At 40.3% G+C, this 18,305-nt stretch overlaps 1 protein-coding gene across 1 annotated transcript; it reads left to right on the top strand.

Annotated features, from left to right (window-relative positions):
• The first annotated feature begins 730 nt into the window (after positions 1-730).
• lgmn (legumain) lies at positions 731-15,800 on the top strand. The gene is made up of 14 exons (XM_086158684.1): positions 731-831; positions 1,126-1,278; positions 3,120-3,217; positions 5,878-5,959; positions 6,050-6,132; positions 6,536-6,611; positions 7,527-7,589; positions 7,732-7,798; positions 8,563-8,681; positions 9,877-9,966; positions 10,771-10,980; positions 11,716-11,886; positions 12,516-12,583; positions 13,402-15,800. Exons 2-14 carry the CDS (start codon positions 1,138-1,140, stop codon positions 13,442-13,444), a joined length of 1,311 nt encoding a protein of 436 aa, XP_086014810.1. The 5' UTR covers positions 731-831; positions 1,126-1,137; the 3' UTR covers positions 13,445-15,800.
• Positions 15,801-18,305: the final 2,505 nt, after the last annotated feature.

Below are 18,305 nucleotides of genomic sequence, written 5' to 3' on the forward strand. Positions count from 1 at the left end.
ATAAATATCAGGTGCATGTGTTCAAACGACTACATTACAAGCAACAGAAGCGGCATTCAAAAGATTTTCATATCCTCTTTGGGATTTTTTGGGGGGTACTATAGTGGTTTAGATTCATCGACCTTTTTTACAATTTTCCTCAATTTTGTTTTGTTGCTTTCATGCTGATCATGTGTTCATTTTAGTGCTTGCTTTCACATTTATTATTTCAGTTTTTTCACAAAGTTAAGGGAATGATACCAAACTATAGAAAAGTCAAAGATGGCAAAACCTTGACAGAATGAAATCATTGAAAGCCTATGAGTTGAATGTACTAGCAGTCTCTATAAAAAGGGCTGGGGGATGAACCTCTAATAGGAGTAAAAAACAAATGAGCCCTGACCTCAGAACTAAAATAGGCAATGGAATGGTAAAGAATGAGAAAGCACCTACGGTCGATAACATCCCCTTTTATTATTTTTTTTACTTTTTAACTTATTTGAATAATACTGCACACTAAAAATGCCACCAGCCCTCCACAAAATGCCATCAGCCTCGCAATTTTTTCATAAATCATTTATCAAGATTAGTCCGTTATATTTTAGACTGCCATTTGTAAATTCAATTTGCACAGTTTATCAGAACGTCTGTTCAAACCGATTTGTTTGTTTACTAAAGTTCGAGACTCGCCTCGATCACGTGACATTTTACCGGAAGGTCGCCCCACGCGCCCCAACGGCGCGCTCTGATTGGCCGCCGCTGTCACGTTGGTCTTCCCAACGGCACATATAAATATCCCGAGACTTATCTATTTTCACTGCTTTGTCACTCTTCCCTCAAGTCAAACCACAGGTAAAACCTTTTTTTCATTATTTTAAACGTCATTTTTTGTATTTTAAACGTCATATAGATTCACAACTACTACTTTGACACCCTTATTCCGGCTCGTTTTTATTGTTTTACTTGACCGGTTAGTTAGCTTATCACTAGCTAGCAGTAGATATGGGCATCATGTGACGGGCAGACGCTCAGGTGTCCAGTCTGACCCGGTTTTCCAAAGGACGTCAAAAAGTCGGACCTTTACGACTCGGTTTTCCCAGATCTGTGTCCGCTTCCCTCATCCCCGCCTCCCTTGTTTACACCCAGGGCTCCCTCAGGATGCGTCGGTCGGTTCGTGTCGCCGTGCTCGGCCTCTGTTTTGCTCTGGTCAGTGCGTTTCCCAGCGAGCTACCGGAAGGAGGGAAGAACTGGGTCGTGATCGTGGCCGGATCCAACGGCTGGTACAACTACAGACACCAGGTGAGGAAAAAATCAAAACCCTGAAAAGATCAGGTTACTTTTAAATTCAACTTTCATATATATATATATATACATATATATAAAGCTTATCCCGTGGAGACGCAGGGTCTCAAGAGGGATGTGTAACTGTGTTGGGGACCTTCGTGCTGTGGGGAAGAAATGGGAAGCACCACGCCTTCGTGCAGGAAAAAAAATGTAAATAAATAAATCACTCACCCAAATAACAATTCTTACTGAAATGCATAGGGTTTACAAGAGTTTTCAGTTATTCTTTCAATACGTCAACAGATACAGGACTGTCTCAGAAAATTAGAATATTGTGATAAAGTTCCTTATCTTCTGTATTGCAAAACAATTTTTCATGATATTCTAATAGTTTGAGATAGAATTTTTGTGTTTTCTTAAGATATAAGCCATAATCAGCAATATTGAAATAATAAAAGACTTGCAATATTTCAGTTAATTTGTAATGAATCCAGAATGTATGACATTTTTGTTTTTGTAATTGCATTACAGAAGATAAAGAACGTAATAGCAATACTCTAATTTTCTGAGACAGTCCTGTATATATAAAGCCAGACTGTGATGGTTGGGTCATGTACAGAGGAGGGATAGTGAATATATTGGTAGACAGATGCTGGAATTGGAGCTGCCAGAAGGTCTAGAGCAGGGCTGGACAACCTTTACCACTCAAAGAGCCATTTGGAGGCGTTTCCTCACATTCAGGGAAGACACTGGGAGCCACACAACCCTTTGGAAATTTAAAATGGATTAACACGGCATGTAACGCTATATATTTCTTTTGCCTTTATGGTTTGTATCCAAATGCACTGCAGACAGCAAAGGAGGAATTTTACTGTACAGGGAAACACTGTGCATGTGACAATAAACGCTTTGAATGTATAAACAAAATGTGTTGCAATAAACAACTGCTGAGAAAACAAAATGACATTTCTGCATGCAACAAAACATTTTGAGCTCTGGAGAAAATAAAATGTTGTAGGTTACTTTTAAGAGAAATATTCAATGTTTATTTGAATCCTTGTATATATGGAAAAAATAGGTGAACTTAAATTTTCCACAGGCAGCAAAAAGTTCCCAAAGTCACCCATTCCAGTGAGGAGGGAATGAAAGCTAGACAGTCCTTGTCTAATTTTTTTGTGGCTACCGGACTTAACTCTTCCTCTTGAAAACGTTTCGTGTTCAAATGTGTTCTTCAGAACCGAAAAAGCTTCTTGGTCGACAGGTGAAACGTCGAGGGTCAACCGTGACCTGGATGGCCGAGAATCTTCATAGACATGAAACTAGACCACTTCAGACTTTGCTGCAGCGTGGTGTGGGCTGGGTGGGAGCTTACAGCAGAATTTTTTAATTTTTTTTTGCCATTCTCCGTTTGGACAAAGAGAACTGTGAAAGTAATGTAGTCCTGGGATGGTACGTTACAGCTACACTGAGTTTGTAAAATGGCGGAGGATAAATTTGATGCCAGCAAGCCGAGGATAGATTTAGAGATGAAACTATACCAATGCATGAATCTGTGTACGAACAGGCATACAGTGCACTGGCGTGTGAAAGGTCTCCAACCTCTAAAGACTCTTAATACTCACTGATAGACAGCATCTAACGCATCTAGAGAGCGAGCTGAGGCGTTCCTGTAAATAACCTCCCCATAACTGAGACGAGCGCAAGGATGTGGCAGCAGCGAGCCTTTTCCGAGCGCTAAAAGAAAAACCGCATTTGTTTCTGAGGAAGAAAGTCAAGTCAAGTGTTCTCTGAGGTTGGGTAATGTGCAGCTGATAAGTGTCTCTCTCTCTCTCTCTCTTGTGGCCGATGCCTACCAGGCCGACGCCTGCCATGCCTATCAGATCGTCCACCAAAACGGAATTCCAGATGAGCAGATCGTGGTCATGATGTTTGATGACCTGGCCTTCGATGAACAGTAAGTCAAATCTGTGCGTCCTCCTGGAAAGCAGGCTGATGTTTTAAAAAAAAAAAAAGAAAGAAAGCGTTTGTGACTTGAAGAAGATTTGAAATGAGGACACATCGCCAGTGCGTTTAAGAAAAAATGGAAACTAAATGTTAAAAGAGCACAATGAAACCGAAACCCTTATAGATGTATTTATCAAATCAAACATACCAAAAGAAGAGCTGAAGCCTTGAAATTGATGAAATGTACAGATGAATAGGCAATACATCAAAGTCCATCATAAATAATAAAAAAGAAGAAACGAGTTATCATATATTTCCAGAGTTGGCCAGGTTTCCCCTCTGGAGTGTGATCTTTTAAAAACCCAAGAGGTGGCTTGAAGTCTGGCCTCCTGTCGTGTTTTCACACTGATCCTCATCCTGACTGAAACAGAAAGCTCTTCTTTCACGGCTGCTCCCCCTCCGGTCACCATGTCAGTCATTTAATTCCACATGGCCGGGCTATAAGGAGAGCGAAAATAAGTTACTTGTGACTTGTCTCTTCTCTTCAACTCACCTTCTTAGTGGCACAGTTGGACATGGAAACTGGCCAGCATGTAGCCAGTCGGCAGCAGCTTCAGAAACACTGGCGTGATCCCGTCGGTCTTTCCGGAACTCGAAGATAACCTGCAGCCACGCCTCCTCGGTTTCCCCCCTACAAATCCAACTTTATTCCACTGCGATTGGTTAAAGAGGTGTAAGAAGGGGACGTAAAGCAGAATCTGCTGTGCTCTGTTTCCAGGCCGACGCTCCGGGGCATTTTTTTTAGTCAACAGAACAAAACCCAAAGATAGGACTGAGATGAGTTTGTTCTGTTTCGGTCACATTCCAAAATAGATCCCCGCACTGCATTGGAAGGCCTGCAGATAAGAAGCCAAAAAATTCAATTAGATCAAACGTTTTTCAAATTAACTCTTTCCATGTTTGACAAAATTACATTTAATTTGATTAGAGAAAATGTTATCAGGTCTAAATTCTGAACATTTTTGTGACTTCATTTCCCTTTTGAAATTGTGAAACATTTTCTGCACACAACTACTTTTTTTTTTCTTGAAGTTTTAATCACTTTTTTTAATGGCATTTTTAGCAACAAAGTGGGCAAAACACTTATCCATACCCAGTAAATTATGCAGACTTTTTTTTTGCCGTGCTCTTTCTGGAGGTGAACTAAACTGCACGCCGCAAACTACAAAAACAGCTCTGCTTCAACAGGGGTTGGCAAGAGTCAGCAAAAATAGGAGGCAGAGCATCTTTCTGTTTGCAGTATTTGGGTTTCATTTGACAACTTCTTACTTTGCCGCAGTGCAGCCAGATAAGTATTCATTTATCAATACTTATCTGGCTGCACTTCGGACAGCAAAGAAAGAATTTCATTGTACGGGGAAACGCATTTCCAGACAAAATACCAGCAAATAAACACTTTGAATCCTGAATTTGAAAATGAATCTAATGTGCTGGATAAGTTGAATTATTTGATTGCTTTTTGTTTTTTTAAGATGCGAGCCACCTGCACATTTCTTCACGTCTGTTAAAATATTGCAGTGTGGCAGTATTTATAGTGATAAATCACAATGTGACACTTATGGTGTCATTTCCCTGCCTGTTTTACACGATAAGCAGATTTTCTTTTTTTCTGTCTTCCACGCCCTCCAGACACTTAACATTTAGTTCCTGTCATCAGAGTCAAGCTCTATCATACTATGAAGTTAAGGGAAACATCCAGTTATTAAAAACAATGTCACTGGGTCAGTAATCAAAGGTTGTCTTTTGAAGAGGTTATGTAACATGGGTCATGTTGTGTCCGCTCACTGACACAAATGGCTGGTTAATAATTGACCTCAGAAATGTTGCAGTCGGCAGAAAAGTGATTACAGTCCCCTCAAAAATCAGGATCGGCAATGAAAAGTCTCATTATGAACAACTCCCAGCTTTTCAACTGACTTGATTCATTTGACTTCTAAAACTGCCTCATTATTGTCATTTGAAATGATTCCGCTGCAGGACAATGAAAGGACTTTTCAATTCTTTCATACAGATGAGATGCACAGAAAAAACAAACTTTCTAAATGACTTTGGAATATTTATTGATTGTTATTGCAAAATTAAATTATCCTGAGGTGACAATTATGATGATATGTTAACCCAAATACTTTTTGAAACAATTTCTTTTGTAATGTGAAAAATTTTTTTTTATCACAATTTCAACCCCCCATAACTTTGCTGTTTAATGTCCGTGTTGTAATTATAATATATTGCCTCAAGCTTGATTTATCAAGGTCAATAACTTTCTTCATATTTTGTTTATCCCTTACTGGAGGAAATGGGCTTACATAAAATAAATGGGCAAAAAAACGAAAACAAATTTGTTGAATCAGGCTTTTCTGTGAGTCGATATTTAAAGTCAGTTTGTATGACTTCCCTCAGCTGAACCTCCTCTGGTTCTGAGCCAAAGATGTGAGCACAGATAAATCTTACTGGTGCGTGGAGCAGGAGATAGTGATTCAGCAGTAAGAGGAAGAAACTATTTGGTCGGTTGCTCTTTCCTCCCCAAGTACAAAGTGTTTTTCTTTTTTTTTTTTTTTCCCAGCCGTTTTCACTTCCCACTGTGAGCTCGGACCTTGTTTTTGATTGCAGAAACCCCACCCCTGGCATCCTGATCAACAGGCCCAATGGCTCAGATGTGTATAAGGGGGTCCCCAAAGACTACACCCAGCATGTGAGGGCCCCGGCGGCCGACGGCCAAGTCAACGCTAAAAATGGGGCGGAAGAATCAGATCGTCAAAGCTGACGGTGTTTTTGATTCCAGGCGGTGACTCCTGGAAACTTCTTGGCGGTGCTGAAGGGCGACGCGTCCCAGGTGAAAGGCGGCTCTGGGAAAGTCCTGCAGAGGCAAGTGATACGAGCAAAAGACTGATAACGTCTGCTTTTCAGCCAACCGATTACCTGAAAGTAGAAAAGGCTATAATTGTAATATACTTACTTGTCACTCAAGAGCGCAGTACAGACGTGTACACAAAATACAGATTTCAAAGACACCATAAAAGTGAAAAAGTGGTATGAAATACAAAAGTGGCAGAGCTGTTGGTGTTTGATGGAATAGGCTGTGATTTGAGTTGTCATTTGAAGTGGGAGAATCAATCCATTAGTCTGAGTCGGGTGGTTGCAGATGGCCTTGAATGTTAATACAGGATTTTGTTACAGAGGGATGAAATCATGTTATGGGTGAATAAATGTCACATGAGGCTGTCGGCTCATTTCTTTTCACTTCCTGCAATCTCTCCTCTCTTTGCAGCGGCCCAAACGATCACGTGTTTGTTTACTTTACCGACCACGGAGCACCTGGAATACTGGCTTTTCCGGAGGACGATGTGAGCATATTTTTTCCCTCCCTGCCTGCAGGACACTGACAGATAAATCAATCCTGTAAAAATAAAAGCAAGCCCGGGCTGGTAGTTCCTTATCATGGTCTTGTGGGGTGACTTTCTCCCATACACTCTGCTGTTTTTCCTCTCTAGAACATTAAAACAAACACAAGATATCCTAAACTTAATATGTGATAAGGATTATAATTTGTTGTTTTTTTTTTTACAAATTTTTTGGCACCATAAACATTTAGTAGGATGGATGCAAAAGAGTGACAGCACCAAGGAAGAAGATCCATGATCCATGATCCATGACCATGCGATATACTGTACATATGTGCCTTTTAATGTTATCTCAAAATATTCTTCAATACTTGGAAGAAATTCAGTAAAATGCGACACCGCTGTCCAATTGCTAATTTTCGATGTTTTTTTTATCTCTGTAGTTTTGGTTTTTAAAGTTATTCACATCCAATGAGCTTCCTATTTTCCTCTCAGCCATGCAGATTAGACAGCGGTGCCATTGGAAGGGGTAGTTCTGATCATGATAATGATCATATCACCTGCTGGGGGTTTTTGCGTTTTCATCATACTTCACACTCCTCTCTGGTTCCTGGCTCACCAGCTCTTTCTGTTTTTGGTTGCCAGTGGGGTAATTGAAGTCCCCTTCTCAGTGTTTTCCTGAGTCTAAATGAAGCTTTGAATTGAGTAAACTCAGTCAAATGGGACCAGAGTATTTTGAACTGTCAGTACATTTTGTATCTTTGATCAGATATCTTTTACCGCCTAGAAAATTGGAATATTCACAAGCTTTTCACCAATGGCTGAGTGTGACTCCCAAAAACCCGGTGCTTTGACTTCTTGTGGCTGTATTCAATGGAAAGTCTGAAAATGTTCCCCGTTCCCCGTCTGTCTCCGCAGCTCAGCGTCAAAGATCTCCACGACACCATCAATTACATGCACGAAAACAACAAGTACAAAAAGGTAAGTGAGGTGGACACATGTAGACGTGCACTTTAGCACGTAGCCTAGAGAGAAAACCCACTCCAGAGATGATGTGGTTGCGTGGAAATATCATGTGCTCACAGGCTTGTTGTTTTTCTGCCTAACCTGCAAACACTTACAGATGGTTTTCTACATTGAAGCCTGCGAGTCGGGGTCGATGATGACCCCCCTGCCCGATAACATTGACGGTAAGTTGAACTAAAAATTCAACTTTCCAGCGAAACAGAGATAATAAAAGATCAATGAATGCATGTGACAGTTCAAAAAACTTTGCTTGATCTTGACATTTCCTCCTCAATCTGTGACACAACCTTCATCTCATGTCAGCTGTGAGAAAACAGAAATTGACTAATTTAATTTCTATATCAGTGTCCACAAGTCATTCTAAGTTTGTTTATTTTTTTAACTATTTTGTTTTTATGACCAATTCAAACCAAAAGAAATACATGGAACTCATGAGTAGTTAAAACAAAAGTCAAAAGGAAAGTATGATCAGGCAAGTTTCGGAAATAACTGAAGCAACAGAAGAAGAAACAACAATCGAGTAAAATTACCTGACAAAGACCCAGTAGATAGGAAATGAAACACATCCCATGAAAAATAATTCATGACTCGTTAGGATTCTGAGGTGCGGCATTTTCTAAAATGCTGAGGTCAGCTTTAAACCTCTTTGTTCTGCATTTTTTATTCTCTCCATCTTTTTGGATCTGATTCAGCCAGTCATGTGTTCAGGCTACATGTGATAAACTGCTGTCTGCTAAAGTTCTCCTTTTATTGTCTTTATCACAGTGTCGGGACATTTTTTTTTTTTTTTTTTTTTTTTTTTAAATTCATTTTTATTTGCACTCTGCAGACAAACAATGGTGTGCGTGTGTGCAAGAGCATTTTCACAGTTAGTAAACGAATGACTTCCTTCCGGTCAGATTAATTTGAGGATGTTTCCATTTTTCAGTTTACTCCACAACAGCCGCTAACTCCCATGAGTCTTCCTACGCCTGCTACTATGACGAGGCGAGGGACACGTACCTTGGAGACTGGTACAGCGTCAACTGGATGGAGGATTCTGATGTGGTGCGTCGCCTTTCTGCCCCGACGTCAAGATCATGGCTCTTCAAGTAGTCTCTGATTCAGAGGGAATTTCAAAGCGAAAACAGCAATTTAAAAACCGGTCCTGGACCAGGACTCTGTTCGGGTCTAGTAATACTCGTTCGGGAGCAAAGTCATCTGAGAAGTACCCAGGTCATCCTCAGACTACTGTCTACACGATAGTGATGTTTGCCTTTTTTAACTCCCAGTGACACCTATCCTTCTTTTTGTCATCTCCACAAGATATCATTTCACCTTTTTGGGGAAAAAAAAGGTGAATTTAACATATTTAAAGTGAACAGCGTCATGGCTAAGATGATGATTTAATGACAGGCTTACAGTTTTGCAGGAGCTAAAAATGCAGCTGAAGCTAAAACTAACAAAATACATTACTTACATTACTTCTTACAAATAAAGTGAAATAGTCAGTCTGTCCAAACCCATTTTGATCAGGTGATTCTAACCTGGAGGAAACCGTTCCATATTTGGTTTTGCGATGGGTTAAGAAGACACAGCAGTGATACAACAAAAGCTTGTTGTGGAGATACAGCGTGCAGGTGCAATTCAACACAGGCTTCTCATGGTTTTACAGAAATACATGTCAAGTTCCTTTACAGTCTCCAACACCTGGTTTCTGTTCTGCTTGCATCAGTCAAATGTCACCAGTACTGAACTCGTGATCTTTTCCAAATACATGAACTACTACTGAGTGGAGACAAAAAAAAGGACCTCACTGCAATAATAGGTGAAAATTCTGAACTCGTGCTACAAGAGGCCTTACAAAGATATGAAACAGTTGATTTAAAAAAAAAAAAAAGGAAGGGGTTTTGCAATTTTATTGAAAAAGAAATGTTTAAATCTTAGCAAGTCCTTGAGTACTTCAGATGTTAAGATTAAGAAAAAAAACACACGTTACTGCTGGATCAATAGTTCCTGAAAGGGATCCGTTATATTTTTTACTTCCATCTGCAAACCCTCCCTTGAACGAGCTGCTAGTGACTTTTTCTTCTTTCTCTAAACTTGAGATTATTGTGAAGTGGTTGTTAAACATCGCTTCTGTCTAGTGTGGCGCTCCCAGCTGTGCAGAAATCTGGGAGGGGAAGTGTGTGTGTGTGTCGGGTGTTAGTGTTAACCACTGAGCGGTAGTCGTACTGACAGGACTTTCTCCAAACTCCTCCAGGAAGATCTGTCCAAAGAGACGCTGCTGAAGCAGTTCCGGCTGGTGAAGAAGCACACGAACACCAGCCACGTCCAGCAGTTTGGAAACAAGGTGAGAGGACGGAGCCTGGAATCTTCAACCGGGTGAAATGGAAATTCACCCTTTCCTTATCTTGATGTCCTACACAGCAGGTGTGACCAAACATTTTGGCTTTTTAAGTCAAAATGATCTACCAATACAATAAACAATAAAAATGCTAAATGCTAATGTACATAGAAGAGCACAGAGTATACTTTGTATTTGTTCACCTTGGATAACAGCATGAACATGTGTGGCACAACACAGTTCTGCAGCTTTTTGTCCGTCTCCTTACTCCGACCACGTCTGAATGGAGTCGTAGTCCAGACGGCCGTTGCCGGTAGCCGGGCCTCAAACGGACTTCCAAAAGATGGTCAGTCATGGTGGGACCATGTTTAACCGGCTGTTCTGTGTCTGTCAAATGCCACAGTGGGAATGAAGTGACGGTTAACAGGTTGTTCTTTTGTTGTTGTTGTTTTTTCTTTCAATGACTTGTGAGCTCGCCACACTAGCTGTTCTGTAGCTTATGGAGTTTCATGTGGTTCACTCCATTTGTGCTGTCTACTGTTAACTCATTTGCTGGGAATTGTCATGGGATTCCATGCATATTTTGACCAATTTTCATTGATATTTCTTGTTTTCTCATTTTTATTCAGCTTTGTTATGTTTTTGGTGCATTTTTTTTTTTAGGTTTCTTTCTTTCTTGGTGATTTTAACTTTAAGCTCTCCCCTGACTACACTTCTATATTGAGTTTCTTTCCCAGAGAAAAAAAAAAACAAAACTTAAATCTCTCTCTAAGTTCCCTGATGTTCTGGCTTGTCTCGCACCCTCCACAGACCTTGGCCCACATGAAGGTCATAGACTTTCAAGGAAACCCAGAGTCGTATTCTTCACCCAAGTCTGCCGCCCCCTTGGTGCCGGTGGCAGATCCAGACCTGATCCCGAGCCGTGACGTTCCTCTGGCCATCCTGAAGAGGAAGTTGAGGCAGCCCAATAATTTACAAATGAAAAGGGGGCTTCTGTGGGAAGTAAATGCCCACCAATTGGTAAGGAGCCCTCATTTCTACTTTCCCTTCTTATTTCCATGGCTCCCGTTTGACTTGATAACCACAGAGATGCAAAACTCTCTTTGGGGAAACATGATTTGAGTATTAGGGCATCTTATTTCATACGCTGAGAATAAAACCCAGACATTGTTTTCAGCGTTGCTTTGTAATCTTAAGGGTCGGTGGGTTAAGATGTTAAAACCATGTTTTATGATAAGAACAGCCTGGTTTGTGTTTTACTGATTCATTGTTATCAATATCACCCAATTCTCCAGCTGCTAGCTTGAGACAAAGTTGTTTGATGTGATTAAAAATGAAGGAATTGACAAAAACAAATTTGTGGATTTCGCGGTTTAACAGAAATGGCTAAATCTTGCATCTCTCCTGTCAAATTTCAAATGTTTTGTTAAATAGAAAATCGATAGGAAAGGAAAATACCGGGAAAAATTAAATTCAGGTCAAGCAGAAATCACCTCCATGAAAAGACAATGAATCAGCAGGAATCTATAAACCTCTGTCACTTACATGAAAAATGAGCAAAATGCTTCATCCTTTCCTGGAGATCAGAGACGTGATGAGAAGAAGCTTTATTTTCCAAACTCGTTCCCCGTAGGCTTTTTAACTCCCGACAGGAATCCCAGCGTGTGCCTCTGGTGAACACCACTGGGTGGGGCCGGTGAGACCCAGGAACGCCAGGCATGATGGTCTTACTGTGTGTGTGTGTTTTGTTTCCAGCTTAGGAAGACTATGTTTGCCACCATGGAAGGAATAGTGAAGAAAGTGACGGGCAGTGAAACGGAAGCCGAGCAGATCCTCCAGGAGAGAAGAGAGCTGTCCCAGCACGACTGCTACCAGACCGCCTACACTCATTTCAAGACGCGCTGCTTCAACTGGCACAAGACAGAGGTGAAGAAACCAAAACCGCAACGCCGGTTGATAAACGGGTCTAGATGACGGTGACGGACCTCCGGTTGGATCCTCTGCTCTGCTGAAGCTGAAGTCGTAGGTCTGTTGAAGCTCCACGCATGTGGTTCTGCAGACACATGATGCACAGGGGCTCCTTTGACTTCCACAGCAAAGCAGCAGCTACGCCGAATAATGAGGGGGAGAATCGATGTCCAATACCCTTTTCAACATCGCAGACGACGATGAAAGCTTGCAGTCTATGACCGGTGTCACTCAGCAACAGATACTACTTTTAAAATGTATTTATTGCAAATTAATCTAACATTAGGTGTCACTGAGAGCTGAAAGAGAACCTTAGATTAGAACAAATCGTCAAATCTGATTTGACTCCCCAGCACTTTTTCATATACCAAAATACGTATTTTTAACTTTAAATTATGAGGTAATAAAAAGAATACGACCAATCAAATGATATACTTAGGCCCCCAATGACGACTGGGATGTTTCCTCCTCAAGTTATCTGACCTGTATGACCTGTAGGCTCCGTTGAATGTTTTTGATTAGTTTGAAGGACTGAGTATTTTAAACGAAACCTCATCAGATGTGTTTTCGATCCTGTGTGTTTTCAGTTTGAATACGCCCTGAATTACCTCTTCGCTCTGGTCAACCTGTGTGAGAGAGGATACACCGCCGAGAGGTACTTGCTGCCCGTCCTGACACAGCTTTCCAGACACATCTCAGATTTAGTGCTTCACCTATGAGGTTCTGCAAAATATAACATTTCTCAAAGAGCAACGTTCCCTTTCCACCTCTCTGGGGGGAAAATACTTTAAATGGTCAAGAAAATGTGCAAATAATTTTCTGGACTTAAGGACACTCAAAGTCTATCTTAGTGAACAGGGGGCTCAGGGTTTTTATGCACACACACACACACACACACACACACACTGCTGAATACCAGTTATGAAAGAAAACACAAGTCAGAGGGTAAGCAGTGATCTGAGTGACTTTACTGACCAAGTTTTTTTCATCTCTGCTTAAAAAGTTGTCAAAGGCTAATTTTGATCACAGGATTATCATTCAACTTTCTGTGTTTTTTTTTTTTTGTTTGTTTTTTTTAATCTTATGTCATATTAGTTTAGATTCTATTTGTTCCAAGTGTCATTTAATGCTGTTGGTTTGCTTTTTTTTTTATTGTCTATTTTCAATTACAATTTGATGAACACAGGTTAAATTTTATAATTTTAAATCAATTACATGCCAAATTTCTTTTGGCTACTATGAAGTAAACTGAATTTATCAAGGATGATTTAAAAAAAAAAAAAACATCTCAATGTCAAAAATGAAGAAAAAAACAAAACATGCTCAGGTATCATCTTTTTAAATGCTGGCTATTTCTCAGCCCCAAAATAAATACATATCATACATTTGATAAAACAAGTTGAATGTTTCCATGTAAAAGATTTGGGATTTAATGAGTTTTACTAATTTCTCCTTTTTTTTGCTTGTCTGCAGCATCCTGTCGGCCATGGACTCGACCTGTGTGTCCCAAATCTGAGGACCTTCTGCAGACGGAGAGGGCCGAGCTTCGTCCAGGCACTGCTTGCAATCAATGTGACATTTTATCCACACACACTACCCGCTTGTCCTTTTAAAATGCCTTGATTTTTACTGGGATTGGTTTTTTTTTTTTTTACTTTAACAATGAGTTGCACTATCAGTGTGAAGAGTTTAAGGAGCTTATTTTACTGATTTTTATTTTATTTTTTTATGGACTTGTTTTGCCCTCAGCTGTATTTGAAGTGAATTCACTGTGAGCATGCGATTGAAATGACTGAAACTTACAAAACCGAATGGCAAATTTTTTAAATTTTGAAAAAAAAAAACAATTTGATCTTATCCAAAAAAAATCTAGATGACAGTGTGACTGATGATCTCATATTTTACATCTTTATTTTCAGTTGTTAAACACGTCTTGGGACTGTGTGGAAGGGCGAGGCTGCAGGGAGTAGAGATAAGTATATGGAAGATATTTAAGGACCAAGAATTAAAAGTACAGCGCAGTAGGCGGATTATTCTCTTTTATTCTGGGATAAAGTTTTTTTCATGGGTTTCAGGTGATTCTGGGGTTCACCGCATATCTTTGCACACCTATCGACACTATAATGTTGTTATTGAGGAAAATAAAAATGAAACCTGCTCCCAGAAAAAGAAGTCACATAACCTGAATCTGTAAGAGAAATGTTTTAAAAAAATTGCATTTTGAAAAAAGTACAGGAGCTTGAACTAATAAATAAATGAGTATACTCAGAATGTGGCCACTATGGAAATGAGAATTTATTCAAATGAAACTTTTTAGAAGCTGGAAAATTACCCGAGGATTTACCAAATTATCATCCAACTGCTTATCCAGGTCTCGGTCACACCTGCAGCGGTCGGCCCAATAATTAAATGTAAAAAAAAAAGAAAAAGAAATATATATGGTTCATTCAATCTTAAAAAGTGAATTAGATTATAAAATTTTGATTATTTTCTTTAAAAAACAATTTATATTTACTGATCAGCCTGAAGGACGTCCCGTAGCTTTATGGGATGAATTTCTGACATAGATATTTGATTGTTGACCGAATCTTACTGAGTCCCACTGAGTCCAAACCAAACAGGAAAGACAAGTAGAGGATGCAAACTGCAACCTCTGGTGGACACAAATATCCACAAGCAGAGGGAATAATGGATTTCAGGGGAAAACGGGCATATTTGACAAAAATATTGAGAAGAAATTCTGAAAAAAGGAAATTTAGCATCTTAGCTGATGTGAAATCACTAGAAAATATGCAATCCATTTAATTACTTTTTTTTTAATTGCAATGATTATAAATTTGATCATCTTTTTTATATTAACTGCAGATACATCTATATTTTCCAATTTATGATTCTCGAATATTATAGCAGACACTGAGCTTTTTTAAACCCGTATTATATCCGATGTGGAAAAGGTTTACTGATCAATAACTTACTGCAGGGGTCACCAGCACCCCTGCTCCCTTGCATTGGTGTAAATTTAAAAATGACAATATTCAAAATAAAAAACAAATATTAAAAATGTCTCATAGAAGATCCGAAAGGATTTGAAAGTGTGGACGATCTGCCAAAGTAGAGATTGTGGAATCTTCCTGTATGTAGAGCTCAGAACAAGAAGAATGAACCTCCACTGGAGTGCAGGTGTGTGTGTGTGTGTGTGTGTGTGTGTGTGTGTGTGTGTGTGTGTGTGTGTGTGTGTGTGTGTGTGTGTGTGTGTGTGTGTGTGTGTGTGTGTGTGTGTGTGTGTGTGTGTGTGTGTGTGTGTGTGTGTGTGTGTGTGTGTGTGTGTGTGTGTGTGTGTGTGTGTGTGTGTGTGTGTGTGTGTTAAACGTAATGCTTCCCATGAAGGTTTTTGCAGAAGCATAAAGAAGTGCTTTTCTTGGATCGAAGAGCAACTCGCTATCATTCCTCTCTGTCTTCTCTGAGCTAGAAACTTAATCAAAGCATTATTTACCAAAAAATTACTTTTAATGACTCTTGAGGTAAAACTGTAAAAGCAACTAGACCGCGTTGGACATATACTCAGTATTTAAGCATGAACTAATTATAATTAACATCAAAACACTCAAAAATGAGCACTTTATCAGAATGGACTTCTCCTTGGCAGATTTGGTGATTAAGTTCAAAATAGGATAAGAATTATTCAAAAATCTGAAAGTTGATTTTTGCATTTTTACACAATTGGTAATATGTAAAAAACATGATGCAGTGTGGTGCATGATCACCGGTAGTCAAAAAATCAGAGTAGCTAGTTAAAGTGGGACTTTGTGATTTCCTATGAATGTTGTAGAATTCATTATATTCTAATTATATAAATAAAGTGTTTCGTATTGTTATTTATCTGTTTCCTACTTTGTTAAATCACTGTTGGTATTATTGAATTAATGAATGTCATTAATTGGTAATAATGATAATATGATGACTCATTTCCTTGTGTACAAAACTGGCCATAAATTGGATTTGCAGGGTGTTAATAATGTGCATTGACGATTAAACCGCCGTCATTGGAAAAGACTTTTTCCGACACGAGACTTTCCATGGTAAACAGTGCAACCCCGGGCCTGTTTGTGTGGAGCTCCAGGCTCGCAACGCCATCTAGTTTGCCAGTAAGTCCATTTTTTTTACTCAAATCAGTAAAATCAATGCTTCATGCAAGGCCATCAACCATCTCCGTGTTCCTGCTCCCTTAGATTCATTGTCTGAGTTAATCCTCAACTTAAAATCACCACTCAAAAATGATCTGTTTATCCATCTGACACCAACTACACTTATATTTATTTCATTTTAGCATAATTTTCCCTAATTGCCCCTCGGGGATATGTATATATATATATATATATATATATATATAATTTTTTTTTTCCATACGTTTGTCCCTGTAATTTTTAATCCTATTCATTTTCTCTCACACAACTAACTATATGTGCTTTTTTCCATTCCATCCATAAATCTTCTCGTAATCACAAATGTATTTCACCTGCAGTAGAGTATGTTTTGTTCTTTTTTTTTACTTGCCAAAGCGACTTGCCATTCATATATTTGTCCCATATATTTACAGCACTTGTCCAGAGGCCGCAGGTGTCCATGTTGTAGCGTAAGATATTTACACACAAACACTTTGGTACAATCACAAATACGTACCGGAAAAGCTTTTTTTTCCCAAACTATCCGCTGTCTGAAGTGGACGGCTGCAGAATTTCATGGGTCTGATGTGACGAGGCTAAACGTTTTGGCGACGTGAAGCTTATTGGGCCAAAAAAATCCACAAATTAGCCGCACCGTTGTTCAAGCCGCAGTGTTAAAAGTGAGTGGGGAAAAAAGTAGCGGCTTATGGTCCGGAAATGACGGTATTTACTTGTCAAGTAACTGCCCGATTTTCATCATATCTCACCATTAAAACAAACCTTTTTTAGTCATACAATGACTAGCTTTTGGCTGATAATGGTAAAAAAAAAAGCATCACATTTCTCTTGTGCTAAATACAACCCAGCATATCGCATCCAACCAGGTGTAACTGTTTGGTATTTGGAATATCCAAGATGAGCAGCACTGTGTTCCTGGAGGAGGTTTGGGGAATTCTACTCAACTTGCTATTTGGGAGTTTCCCCTGGCGGTGGCGCCAAAGTATCACCAGCCCAAAGGAGATTCCCTCAGTATATTTACTAGTGACTTCTTGTGTTAAAACAAATCTGTGAAGGCTACAGTTTAATTTCAAGCTTCTTTCTTTTTTCCACCTCCGGCGAGTCTGAGACACCAGATTCTGCAGCGACCCTGTTTGCAGCGGGAAGTTGCTCGACACCGCGGTCTCCTGCATTCAGTCCCGTTAGCGCTGGTCTTTCTGCCGGACTTGCAGGCGAGTCTGAGACTCCCAATGCTCTTGTTTTTAGTCCTGTCAGGCATCGGCTCGTTTCCGGAAACAAATTCAGGTCACACAGGGATGAATAGAAAAACCGCGTTCAAACCCCGTTACGTTGACATGTTTTTCCCTTCAGTGGCTCTTTTGTTTTGTCGGTTTGGACCGACGAGCCCAGGCAGTATCTTAAGTTTGCAGCCTCATTTTAGACTTTTGTTGTTTTTTATTTTTGCCTTCGAGTTGACATGAAGCTTTTTACTCATTTGATGTCTGTCCTCATGATTAAACATCCATCTAGCCATCCGTCACTCTTCCCCCGCTAATCCGGGGTCGGGTCACGGGGGAACTGGCTAGTCTGTCCTGCATGTCCTGGGTCTTCCCCACGGTCTTCTGACCGGATGCCCGAGCCGCCTCATCTGACTCCTCATGTTATCTCCGGAGGAGCAGCGACTCTACTCTGAGATCCGAACTTCAGCCCCAATCCCTTAGGGAGAGTCCGGCCACCCTGTGGAGGAAACTCATTTCGGTCACAACTTGTGACCGGTGAATTGAGAGCTTCGCCTTCTGGCTCAGCTCCTTCTTCACCACCACAAACCGGTCCAGAGTCCACAAGGATCCACCCGTCCATCTCCCGCTCCATCCTTAACTCACTCCAAAATGTAATTTCATCTTCTACGCTGTTGTGTGCTGGGGCTGCAGGCTCAAGACAGCTGACACCAACAGACTCCACAAGCTCATCAGGAGAGCTGGATCTGTCCTTGGAGTGGAGCTGGAGTCTGTGGTGCAGGTGTCAGAGAAGCTCCTCAGCATCATGGACGACGTCCATCACCCCCTGCATGGACACTGACGTCCTGTCAGAGCTCCTTCAGGCGTAGACTGAAACCATCAAGGAGCTCCACTGAACGCCACAGGAGGTCTTTCCTACCTGAGGCTATCAGACTTTTTAATTCCTCTTCCTTCAGCCGAAGGGAATCGTCAAATCTTT

Source organism: Fistularia commersonii, chromosome 1, assembly GCF_037954325.1.
Source record: "Fistularia commersonii isolate RoL2024-O1a breed Wild chromosome 1, RoL_Fcom_v1.0, whole genome shotgun sequence".
NCBI classification, from domain to species: domain Eukaryota; kingdom Metazoa; phylum Chordata; class Actinopteri; order Syngnathiformes; family Fistulariidae; genus Fistularia; species Fistularia commersonii.